The sequence below is a fragment of the Cotesia typhae genome, unplaced genomic scaffold, assembly GCF_013202065.1.
Source record: "Cotesia typhae breed Kobodo isofemale line unplaced genomic scaffold, CoteBio_Ctyphae contig_50, whole genome shotgun sequence".
Classification (NCBI taxonomy): domain Eukaryota; kingdom Metazoa; phylum Arthropoda; class Insecta; order Hymenoptera; family Braconidae; genus Cotesia; species Cotesia typhae.
The window spans coordinates 2,893,776-2,906,580 of NW_027423758.1; the positions used below are offsets into that span (position 1 = coordinate 2,893,776).

The following is a 12,805-nucleotide window of genomic DNA, read 5'->3' on the forward strand; positions in this document are numbered from 1 at the left end:
AAATTAAAAAATAAATAAATTTTTATTTCAAAAATTTTCAACTGAAAAATAATTTATTTTTCAATTTACATGTATATAAAATATAAAAATGAAAATTCTCTTTATAAAGAATATTTTCAGTTAACGTACGTTATTCAGTTAACGTACGTTATTCTATTACGTAATAGAATTAACAGTCAAAAGGTACTTAAGAATAAAAGAAAAATCCTAAGAATACAATAATGATACAATAATTACGTTTATTTCTCATAAATCAAGTCGATTATCGGGTTTATGTACTCCAAAATTTCAAAAAATTTTATTTTTTCTTCAACTCATAATTTTAAATTTTGTAAAAATTCGAAATCATACTTAGCGAAGCAGAAAGTTTTGATAGTTAGTAAAAAATTTGATTAAATTTCTATGTATAAGTTAAATCACATAGATGTATTTTTATCATAAACGATTACTAACGTGATAATTGAAGTTAAACAGAAATTTATTATATATTCTTCGTTTTTTGGGTATTAACACAAAATAAGTTTTCACTATGTCAAATAACTTAACTGCAAAAATGAATCAAATATTTCGTAACATATCATTATATTTAACAGATAAAATTGAATATTCATGAAGAGTTATAAAAATAATTATTACTGATTATATTCACTGTTAACTAATAATTCAGTGCTAGTCACACACTTGAAGTGTTATTACATCAGAAAATATTTAATTATATCTAGTTAAATAAAAACAAAAATTATTAAACGTTATCAGTATAATTCGTGTGTATAAATTAATGGTTATTGGATGAAAAGTATTCAATTAATTTTTTTTTTATCATAAGTATATAAAAATCAAAAAATAGTACAAAACTTTTTCGAATAAATGCTTTCACGTTATTTTGCACAAAAAAATATCAAAGGACTATAATACTTTCTTTATGATAAAATAACAATTAAAAAAGGAAAAAAATTAAACTATTTCACGAATAAAAAAATACCCGGTCCAAATCAATCAGTTGAATAATTATTGTAAACTAAACTCAATCAGTTCTCTTTAAGAATTGTTTATATCTAAATAATAAATATTTGACATTAAATTTCTTCTAGAACGAAAAAATTTTTAAACCTAGCATAATTAGCTTGTTACTTATTTATTAAATTATTATCGTCTTGACGGTGTCTATCCAAATGTTTTTTTAATCTGGCTACCTGTGTTGATTTAAACGGACATTTATTGCAAATAAACGTGTTTCCATTTTTATGAGTTTTTCTATGAAGTTCAAGTGAGTATTTATCTCCAAGTATTTCCTGACAAATTGAGCAAGTAAATGAACCAGCTGAATGATACGTGCGGTTGTGAGTACTTAAGCTATGAGCTGTAGCAAGTCTTCTTCTACAAATCTCGCACTCAAATAATTTTTCAGCAGCAAAACGACATTTATGATTATTGAATTGAATCAATTCAGTAAATCCGAGTGAACAATGTGGACATAGGTGCGGAAATTCATTATTATGATTATTTTTAATGTGCTTTCTGAGATACGGTAAACGTCTAACTTTATGAGAACATTTTGGGCATTTGAATGGCAGATCACCAGAGTGAATTAATAAGTGAATTTTCAAGTCACTTTTTCGTTTACATTTGTAATTACACTTTTCGCACTGGTGCTCCTTTTTATCTATCGCCGACTTTTTAAAACTCGAAGAATTTTTATCAACTAAGTTTTCATTTGGTTTCCTCACAGATTCTACATTTGCCGTTAAAGTGTTTACTATTTTTTCAGGTACTTGGATTCTTTCAAGCAAAACTACAGGAAGAAATTCTATCAGAGCATGAAACTTTACATCTAAATAAAAATTGTTAAAATTATTTTCAATCAATAAATCGTTAATAAAAAAATACTTTAATAACCATTTAATACTAACCTAATGAATTATTCAGTCTACGATTCTCATTACACGTTGAGTCGTGCCGACTTAGTTGTTGAGATAACTTTTCCTGATTTAATTCCTCAAGTACCGAGACTTTATCTGACAAAATAGCTGGAAAACTTTTTTTTGGAACACTTAAATTGTTGAATTTCTCAGGAATATTGTCATTGGAAATAATATTTTTGTCCAGTTTGAATTCAAGTATTTTTTTCTTCCAAGTGTCATTATTTATAATTGGTTTTTTAAAATTAAATCTTTTTGAAACAGCTTTCTCAAAAGTTATACCATCAACAAATGGATTTTTCAAATGATTCCGATCTTTGAGATTCTTTGAATTTTTTTTTTTTTTACTTCGCCTAGTCCTCACTTTCGGTACAAGAAAAGTCTCATCAACGTATTCTTGCACCCCCAAAACAGAAGAACCTGAAAATAGATATTAATTATTGTATTACCTTAATTGTTGATAAAATTGTTAATAAACTCTAGGTTATTTAATTAGATCAGGTAAAGACGTCAAAAACAAAAGAACATTAATACTTGGCAAATTAGCAACTAAATGGTGTTAAATGTGTGCAATTATATAAATATTATAAGAAGTATTACTATTATTATATTATTATTTTACTTTGTTTTTTATTTTTCTTTTTATTCTTGTTATTTGCTATTATTTTCATGAGTTACAATTGCTAACTCATCATTAGTCTTTTCATTTAGCAATTTATCTATGAAATTACTATGCTAGCTATAAGTCATCTTGTTATACATCAAAAAATTTTTTTATATACTAACTAATGTATTATTATTAACCCTGTTAATAATAACAGAGTTAATAATAGGCCTAGGCTGTTGGGTTTGTTTGTTTAAATAAAATAAAAATAAAATACTTCTATTTAATACCCTTGTCAGATCGATTTTAGAATATTGCACTGTAATCTGGTCGCCAAGCACGACACAAGCTACCAACAGACTAGAAAGGATGCAATACAAACTGCAAGCATTTGGCAAATCGTACGTTTATGTCGGCAGCTCAGGAAGCCTACAGTAACTTCCAGATCAGCAAATTTTCCCAGAGAAGACAAATATCGGATTTAATTTTTGTTTTCAAAATTATTAATGGGCACATCGACTCTCCAGAGATTCTAGAGCAATTAGGAATCATCTGTCCTAGGTCAAACTCAAGAGCAAATCGATTAATAGAAACAATTAAAACTACCAAGGGTTATATATAATAGCCCGAGAAATAGGATCGCATTTGCATTCTTTGGATATGACTGACAACTGTCAATTTTTTAAATTTTTGTAACAAATTAATTACCATAAAAAAATTTTCACTAATATTTTTTTTTTTATTTTAACATGTAGAATTTTTTTTATTAAATCTTTTATAATACAGAAGTTAGATGAGAGTGAATTCAATCGACAGCTAATTTTTGAGAATTTTTAGATTAATTTTAACTTAATGGTTGTAAAAAAAATCTAAAAAATTGCATAGAAAAAACTTGTGAAAATTTCCATATGCATTTTTTTAATGATAATGAAGTTAGCCGACATTTAAAAATTTTTATAAATTTTATATTGAAAAAATTTCAATTAAACAATTAAAAAAAAAATTGTCACTTGTAAAACTGAAAGTGCAATTTTTTAAAAATATCTATTTAGTTGTAATTTAATTAATAAAAAAAAATTAAAAATTTTTTAGACGTCTGCTAACTTCAGTGTCATTTTTTTATACTATTTCTTCTGTAACAAATAAATAGTTTATAAATTATTAAAAAATTATCAGATGTCTGTTAAATTCACACTCATGAAGTTAGCAGACGTCTAACAATTTTTTATTTTTTTTTATTAATTAAATTACAACTAAAAAGATATTTCTAAAAAATTGCACTTGTAGTTTTTCAAGTTTTTTACATGAGATAATTTTTTTTTGAATTGTTTAATTGAAATTTTTTCAATAAAAAATTTCTAAAAATTTTTCAATGTCGGCTAACTTCATTTTCATAATTTTTTTCATAATAATTTAATTGTTATAAAATTCTAAAAAAATTTCTAATACTACTAATTAACTTCAGTGTCATTTTTTGAATACCTGAAGAGATGTCATCGGGAGCTTCCATCCAAGCAATACTGCCACTGAACTCCGATTCAGAGTCTCCAAGATGAATTATGTTGCTTGAGTTCATTGCTTTCATAAATATATCAAAAATATTACTCTGTTAATTATAGAAGATTACCGGAAGACGTAAGTTTATTTCATATAAAGCATAACCTTGACTGTATAGTTTAAGAAGTTGAGTATTTTTTGTTGTTAATTACACTCTTTATTGAAGACAAGGTGAGTTTTGTTAAAATTAATCATCAACTATCAATACGTTGTACATAACTCTTTATATTTATGTTTACATTCTTTCAAAGGTTCATATTACTTTGTGTAGAGAAAAGAAATCTTCAAATAAATGTACTGCAGCGCCAGCTGTTTGGAATTTTTTTTTCAAATCACGAGACAATTCGTTTTCTATATTAATTAATATAATTAATTAAATTAAATTAATAAAATTAATTATATTTATTTTATTATTCATATTAAAAAATTATTAATAAAAAGTATAAGATTCCACAAACAAATATATAAAAAATTAATGTTTAAATTAAAAAAAATTTTTTCTATTACAAGACTTCATTAATGGAAATAAAATAATTGTTAAACGGTCACTTTAGTATCAAAATTATTTTAATTAAAATAAAAAAAATTACATTTATTTTATCTTTTAACTATTTGACTGAAGATAACAAACATCGGACCACAATAAATATTAATTAAACTAGTGATAATTAAAAATATGGTTTAAAAAATGTTCAGCAACTTTTTAAAATTATTGTTCCATATTTTTTAAATTGTAATTTTCAATTCTCAATAATTATTGTATAAAAATATCAAAAAATTGTCAGATGTTTGCAGTCATAATTTTGTTTAAAAATCATAACATTATAGACAGTATAAAAAAAATACGTTTAATATATGTTTGAGTTTAATTTTGTTAATGGTTTATAATTAGTGCAATTACTAAATTTTAATTAAAATTTTTTTTAATTAAAAATTTCCATAATAATTTGAAATCAAATAATATAAATGTCAAACCAATCATTAATAGTCGTAGCAATTTTAATAAAATCTAGTACTCAAGTGTATCAATTATTTGTTTCAAATTGGTACTCAGAATTATGACATATGAAATGATTTTTTAATTGATCTGCAGATAACGCTGAGAAGGAACATACACTGCATGGATACTTAGGCTGAGTAAAATGATTGCGAAGATGAATTGCCAAGTAAGCTTTAGAAATGGCAGCGTATGGACAGTATTGACATTCGTACGAGCGGTCTGCACTGTGAATTTTAATATGTTGCTGTAAAGCTGATTGAAAGTATGTCGAAAAATGACAAATTTGACATTGAAACGGTTTTTTAACATTACTATGTTTACATATAAAATGTGCCCTGAAGGTGTTTTTGTTAATAGCAATAAATGGACATTTAGGACACTTGAATGAGTTATTATTGTTATGAGCTTCGGTGTGTGTTTTGAAACTTGTTCTACTGAATGCAGCAAAGTCGCACTTCATACATTGATAAATTTTATGATGTCTTAACGCTGAAATAAAATAATGATTAATTAGCTCACACAATTTTATTAATAGGTTTATTTACTTTATATTTTAATAAAAAGTGAGATATTCTTACTTGACTTAAACTCTCCATCATGATAGTCTAAATCAGATGATAAGTTAATCATCTCAGATTCTTCAGCGAATCTAGCAGTCTCTTCTTTTAGAATTATATGATTGAACTGACCAGCAGCAGATTTTTGTTGAAATTCCAACGAGAAGTTTAAAGATGAATCGTTTGGCGGCGATAAAATTTCTGGTAGCTAGTTGTAAAAATAAAAATTTTTAGTAAAAATTAAAAATTGGTGAAAATAAAAAAGTAAGAGATTCGAACTGAAAAAAAAATTAAAACTCTTAGACTTTGAATAAAACACTAATTCTTAAAATTTTTGAAACTGCAATTACTTTTAAATGAATAAACCGATTTTCACGCGGTTAGCAGCATTCGACGCAGTTTTTCGAATCCTATAATTTACTTTGAAAAAAAAATTGATCAGACCAGAAATTTTGGAGAAATTTGAAAAATTCATTTTTTCCGAATTTTTTTGTTTTTGATAACTCACGAACGAATCAGCCGATTTTGACCGGCCTGGCGGCAATTGATGTGGTTTTTTGAGCTTAATAGTTGATTAGTTTTTTAAATTGATCTGCTAAATTAATTTTCATACAATTTTTAATTTTTTTTAGCGGGAAGTTAAAAAAAGACAATTGTTAATTGTTACACAACAGTGCAGTATTATTTATACACAAACAAATGAAAATTAAGTTAGCCGAATCTAAAAATTTTTAGAATTTTTTTTATTAAAAAAAATATTAGAAAAAAACAAAAAAAAATTTCATTTGGAATAAACTTGAAAAACTGTAAGTGCAAATAACACTGAAGTTGACAGATGTTCAATTTTTTTTGGAATTTTATAGCAATTAAAATATAAAGAAAAAATTTAATTAAAAAGTTTCACGTGTAAAAATTGATAAAAATTACAGATGAAAATTTTTTGAAGCATTTTTGTGTTGTAATTAATTTGTTGAAAAATTTTTTAAATTGACAGTTGACCGCTAACTTCAGTATTATTAAGTGCAATTTTTAAAAAATATTTTTTTGTTCTACTTTAATTAATGAATAAAAAGTCAAAAAATTAAAAATGTCAACTAACTTTAGTATTATTACAAACAACTAAACTGGCGATAATATTGATATTAAATAAATTAGCCGTAAATTTATTCGTAAAACTCTTACCTTAGCTGGTTTTACATCATCCGTCCAATAATGTTCCTTTCCGCGCAATGATTCAATGCTTGTAATTTTTACGTGATTGAGATTTGGTAAACCGGTATCAATAAAATTACCTTCATTCTGGTTTGCATTTCGATCAGTTTTCTCTAAAAATCAAAATGATGAGCTATTAGTCAATTCATTGTTTGATGAACTAAAGATTACTGAAAATTCATACTTGGTCCTTGTACGCATTTTATTTCTACAACAGATGAACTATCACTGTCATCATTATTCAATTCTATTTCTATAATGTTATTTGCACTCATTTTTTTTTTGTTTAATTTGAGTTAAAAAGAATTATTAGCGATTTTCTTAAAATATTAAAAAATCAAAATGTGAAATCGCTTGGAAACGGTTCCTGTCAATCGTCATAACCTTAATCTTTTTGTCATTGTTGTGACTTTCACAATGGAAGATAAAAGAACTACTTGAGCGCTGATTTTTTAAGTTCGGATGGCGCAGACAAGAATGAAAATCTCAAACAGTGAAAATTGTAACAATTTTTAAATAAAATTTTAAATTTATAGACATTTGAAAATTCTTGAAATTTTTATGTCATCAATTATTATAAAAAAATATTTTACAAAATTCACATTTACAATTTTTTTCTAATTTCTACATGGGAAATTTTTTTGCTAAATTTTTTTTATTATTAAATTGTTATAGAAATTAAAAAAATTTTTAGGTGTCTTCAGTATTAAAATTTTAAAAACTCAAAATATTTGTGACACTGAAATCAGCAGATATTTAGTCGTTTTTGGAAGTTAATTTATAAAAAATAAATAAACTATAGAGAATCTTTTAAAAAAATTGCATTTGTAATTTTTTAAAGTTTTTACACGTAAAATTTTCATTTATCAAAAATTTGTTAAAAATTATAAGTCATTAAATGACTTTAAATTTCACTATAAAAATTTTCATTTCTTTTCGGAAATTTTTTTTGATAAATTCACTTCAATTTTTACTCTGCAAACATATCAATTACTTTGTTTCAACTAAAATTAATATTTTTACACCTGTTGCGTCTTAAAAAAAAAAAAAAAAAATGAAAAAAAAAAAAAAAAAAAAAAAAGTTTTTTAAAACTGTATCACTTTTATTAGAATTCTATGTAAAAAATTAAAATTAATCGTCCACCACTTACAATAGTTTCATAAATATAATTGAAATTATATACATAAATTTATAAATTACTAAAATTTTTTTCTTTTACATTTCATTTAAACGAATTATTCTAAAAATAAAGTTACCATTGAATTATCAAGTTGAAATCATAAACAAAACGATACTAAAAGAAATAATTTGATTTAATCGCTCATTTAACAAAATTCATCGAAATTTTTTTTTAACTAATTGACCGATTAATTTTTTCTTAATTAAAGTTGATTTTAGATTCGATCGATGAAAAATATCAATTAAAAGTGCCCAAATAACAAATGATCAAAATTATGATACAGATTGATTTTACTCTCCAAGAAATAATTATAAATGCGCACTCGAAAGGTGATCTTTGAATAATTTTGCTCGACGTGCCATAAAATCACACAAATGACATTTATACATTCTCCCTTTTCGATGAGTATTCATATGAAGCCTAAGGTAATATTCATCCATACATTCATTTTGGCAAAAAGGACATTTGACTCGGACTTTCATTTTTTTCATTTGCATGGGTTTTTTCGTGTCTCTTCAGTTCGCTTAAAACGACATATCTTTTTTGGCAAACACCACACACATATGATTTTTTCTTGGAATGGTTCTTGGTTTTGTGATACTTGAGACCGTTTAAAGAAATGCTTCCAAAAGAACATTGCGAGCATTTAAACGGATGTTCCTTGGTGTGAGTCCTTTCATGAATTTTGATATTGTTCAAAGTTCTGCTCCTGAAGTCACAATGAGAGCCCTTATACGGCTTCTCACCGGTATGAATAAGCATGTGAGTCTTCAAGGAACTCAAATATGGAGTAGTAAAATTACAATCAGGATGCGAGTATTCATGGCTTGGACGTTCTTCCGAGTGTTTAGCAAGCATATGGAATTTTAAATTTTGTTTAAGTGAGAATGAAAATGAACAAACCGAGCACTTGTGATGTTTTTCCTTGGTATGAGACAGCAAGTGTCGTTTTAAATTAGTTTGTCTGTAGGTCACATAGTTACATTGCTTGCAAGAATAATATTTTAGGTCAGCGTGAATGTCCTTCTCATGCTGTTTGAGAGTTTCTGCAATAATTTATATCAATTATGATTAAAATTTATCAAATAATAATTCCATCACTGACTAGCTGTTGTAAAAAGCTTCTTGCATATTCTGCACTTGAAAGTTTGTTTTTTAAGGCTTGTCGACGATTCAGATCCCCTAGATTCATCGGACGACATATTGATCAGTCAATTAACCAATACTCCTATTTATTTTGCACAGCTTTATCTTGCAGGTTAGTGAGTTCAAAATACTTATAATTATCACCATAATAAATATAAATATGAGGTAATAAAGCCAGTGCTTCCTCTATTATAAGATTCTATAATTATATTTAAATATCCCAAAAGAATTAAGCGTGCGATTGTCAGAAAAGATTTTATTAATATTCAAACTTTTAATGACCAAATATGTTAATCCATATAACAAGTTACTTGCGGTCAAATATCTTTTGATATAACACTCAAGATAAATTGTAAATTGTCTCAACATTCTGGTATGTTGATGTGAAGAATTTAAATCTGTTTATCGTTCTGATTGATTCAAAATATGATAATCATTTAAATAAGCAAACAGTTGAGTATTTGACAAAATTGACAGCATGAATTGTAAGGATAACTGGCGACGTGAGTCTTGGTGTGTCGTTTTGAGTGGCTTATTTAAGATCCAGAATCAAACTTTTTGGAGCTTTTTCGCTCTTTTTTGGAATAATAGTTCAGTACATGTTGACTATGTAATTCTAAAAAAGAAAGAAAATACTCAATAAATAAAAAAATTCGTAATATCATTAGCTATTAATAGAAAAAATTTGAAAATATTTACCGGCTGTTTCAAATGATTGATGGCAACGTTGACAAATGTACTCGATGCTAAGAATTTTGTGACGAGTTCCATAATTTGGTGTTAAATCTTTGCAGTTGCTATCATAAAAGTTCTGTGAATTAGAAATTAAAAAATGAGTATATTAAATAATTAATTGTATTTTTTTAATTCTTAAATTTTTATTATATTATTAAATTAATAATCAATTACCTGTTTCGAGTCTGTTATGTTTGAATTTTCTTTTTCAGAAGTTTCCGTGTTAATAACATATACAATACTATCTTTTGGAATATCAAGTCGTTGGAGCACGACAGATGGAAGATATTTACTAGGGATGTTTGATGATGAGTTTAATTTAATTCCTGACATTTTTTTTTATTTATTAAAACTGTAAGTCAATTCTTAGGTCTGTAACCTAAAACAATATTTCAAAAATAATTAATTAATGAATTATCGATTAATTAGATAAAATTTGGTGTTTTAAATTTTTAAAAAACAAAGTACTTACCCAATACGCTCACAGAATAAATGATTTATTATAATTGCTTTATGGAGTTATTTATTTCATTAACTAATTGGTAATGTAGTTTAACTCCTTGGGTGCTGTGGTTCTTATGTACTTGTAGGTTAAAACGGAGTAGTTATTGTAATAAACTAATCACAACAATCAGCCATTATTAAAAACAGATTTCAGTGCTCTCTGCGTGTGCTATTAATAAATTTTGCATGAAATACCTTTTATTTTTTGTAGAAACATTTTAAAATTAAAAATTGCGGATTTAAATAATTTCATCACTTTAATTGAACTGCCGATTTTAAATTAATTATACAAAAATAAATTATTATTGAATTTTTCCATTTTCAATCTACTTAATATTTAGTTAGTTGAAAATTTTTCAATGGAGCAGTTGCTACAATCACGTTGATACTAATACTGAAGTCAGCTAGATTTCTAACCGTTTTTCATCTTTTATTGTATTTAACAATAAATTAGTAGCAGATAAATATTAAGAAAAATTGAATTCATAAATTTCTGGGCCATTTAATAATTTCTAATAACCCTATAATTAATATTACACTTATACACGTTTCATTTCACATCTTTCTTCTCAATGAAATAATAAATCTCGAAATAATTATAAAAGTCTAGTTAGTAAACAAAATTTTTGGGTAAAATAAATATCAGAAATATAAACAATAAGGTAGATTAAGATTTTATTTTATGCATAGACTACGTGATTTTTGCAACTACTCTGTTTTTGCTTGATTACAAACAATAAATGATGGTATTTGATTTAAAAAAAAAAAAAAAAGTCAAAAAGAGGAGTTATAGCGCCATCTGTTGAGAGAAAAACAAAACATTTCTTCACACACAAGCGTCAAAAATTAGCGCCAAAATAACAACGTCACAACAGCAGCGACAATTAACTACCGCGTAGCGAGTTCGTGGAACATAAAAATGAAGCAAGTCAGAAAGGGTTAATAAGTCGGCCGTTGCGAAGTAGTGCTCCGTCTAAATTAAGTCGGTTGTTTTTTATTATTAATTAAATTATAATAATTATATATTGTTAATGTTATGAATCATACAACTAAGAAATTTTTTTATCGGAAATTGAGTTAAATTGACATCGGATAAATAAATAAAATATGTCAAGTGGAACTAGTGAGACTGAATGAGAAAGCAGACCAACGATAGTGGATACGCTAAGATAACTCCAGGACCCTGATAGCCACCTTACCTATAACTTACTGTCAATCTACGTCCGCAATTTGAAGCAAACTTGACGGAAAGAGTTGGCAAAGCGAGCGATTACCTATTAGTTACCTATAACTTACTCTGCAAATAGACGTCAAAATTTGCTGTACAAGTATTTCCTTCAAATTGTAGTAAAGTTGAAAGGAAATTTAACTACAAGTTTGATTGTTAACTTGTATTCAAGTTGCGGCCGTAGATTTCCGTCAATTTGCTTACAACTGTTGTTGAAAGAAGAATTATCGCCAACTTGATGTATAAATTAACCGTAACTGCTGGAAGTCAACACTTACTGAGAAAGCGCTGGCTATCAGGGGAGATTCTAAAGCCCCGATTCAAGATTTCTTTCCAAGGTTTGTTTTTTATAATTATATTCTATTATGTATGATGAATATTTTTTAGGTGACTTAATCAATTTAGTCACTGAATTAATTTTTATTGACAAAACTTTGCGTTTGAAATTTATCCTTCTGAGTTGCGGGTGAATAATGCCAGAAATTAGGGCTGGGTCTCGTGTCGTATAAAAGAAATTTTCGCGAATGGTCATTTGACCGAAATTACAGCAACCGCATCGCCACCTACAGAAAATTAAATTTTCCGTTTTATTATATTTAGAAGAGACAAATTTTCGATTGGACATTATCCGAAAATTATATTGACAATTTCTATAAGACTATTGTTCAGAAAAATATTTTACCGAAATGACAAAATCCGTAGTAATCTATAGTAATATATAAATAGAAAGTTTTATTTTCCGTTTTGTAATGTTTAGAAAAATCAATTCTCGATTGGACACTATCCGAAAAATGATTGTAGCAAAGAGCATTAGATAATAGAGAAATTTTTATTTTCCACTCAGTATAATAAACAGTAGGTATTGAAGAAAATTTTTAGAAAAGAAATTTTTCAGAGTGCGTATGAAAAGAAAAGATAAATTCATACGGCTGTTTAAAATGTGATCATTTTTATATACATGTATATCAATTATTTAAGAAAACTCATTTAATTCCATTAACACCAAGTTATGCATGTTACTAAAGAAAAAAAACTATCAACTGGGAAATGTATATAATTCTTATACATATATTTCTTATTATAAATTTTGAAAATTTTATATTTACTACAAAATGAAGAATGTGAATGTTAATTCATAGTAATAAAAGGATGTTTATTTTTA

At 26.1% G+C, this 12,805-nt stretch overlaps 2 protein-coding genes across 2 annotated transcripts; both read right to left on the minus strand.

The window, feature by feature from the left end:
• Positions 1–74: 74 nt before the first annotated feature.
• LOC141531949 (uncharacterized) lies at positions 75–11,131 on the minus strand. The gene is made up of 7 exons (XM_074250059.1): positions 10,384–11,131; positions 10,086–10,290; positions 9,876–9,987; positions 8,477–9,792; positions 4,006–4,101; positions 1,911–2,339; positions 75–1,831 (listed from the first exon to the last, which is right to left on the minus strand). Exons 4-7 carry the CDS (start codon positions 8,886–8,888, stop codon positions 1,128–1,130), a joined length of 1,641 nt encoding a protein of 546 aa, XP_074106160.1. The 5' UTR covers positions 8,889–9,792; positions 9,876–9,987; positions 10,086–10,290; positions 10,384–11,131; the 3' UTR covers positions 75–1,127.
• LOC141531907 (uncharacterized) lies at positions 4,796–7,275 on the minus strand. The gene is made up of 4 exons (XM_074249997.1): positions 7,034–7,275; positions 6,820–6,962; positions 5,659–5,845; positions 4,796–5,569 (listed from the first exon to the last, which is right to left on the minus strand). The coding sequence occupies exons 1-4, from the start codon at positions 7,122–7,124 to the stop codon at positions 5,106–5,108; spliced, it is 885 nt and encodes a 294-aa protein (XP_074106098.1). The 5' UTR covers positions 7,125–7,275; the 3' UTR covers positions 4,796–5,105.
• Positions 11,132–12,805: the final 1,674 nt, after the last annotated feature.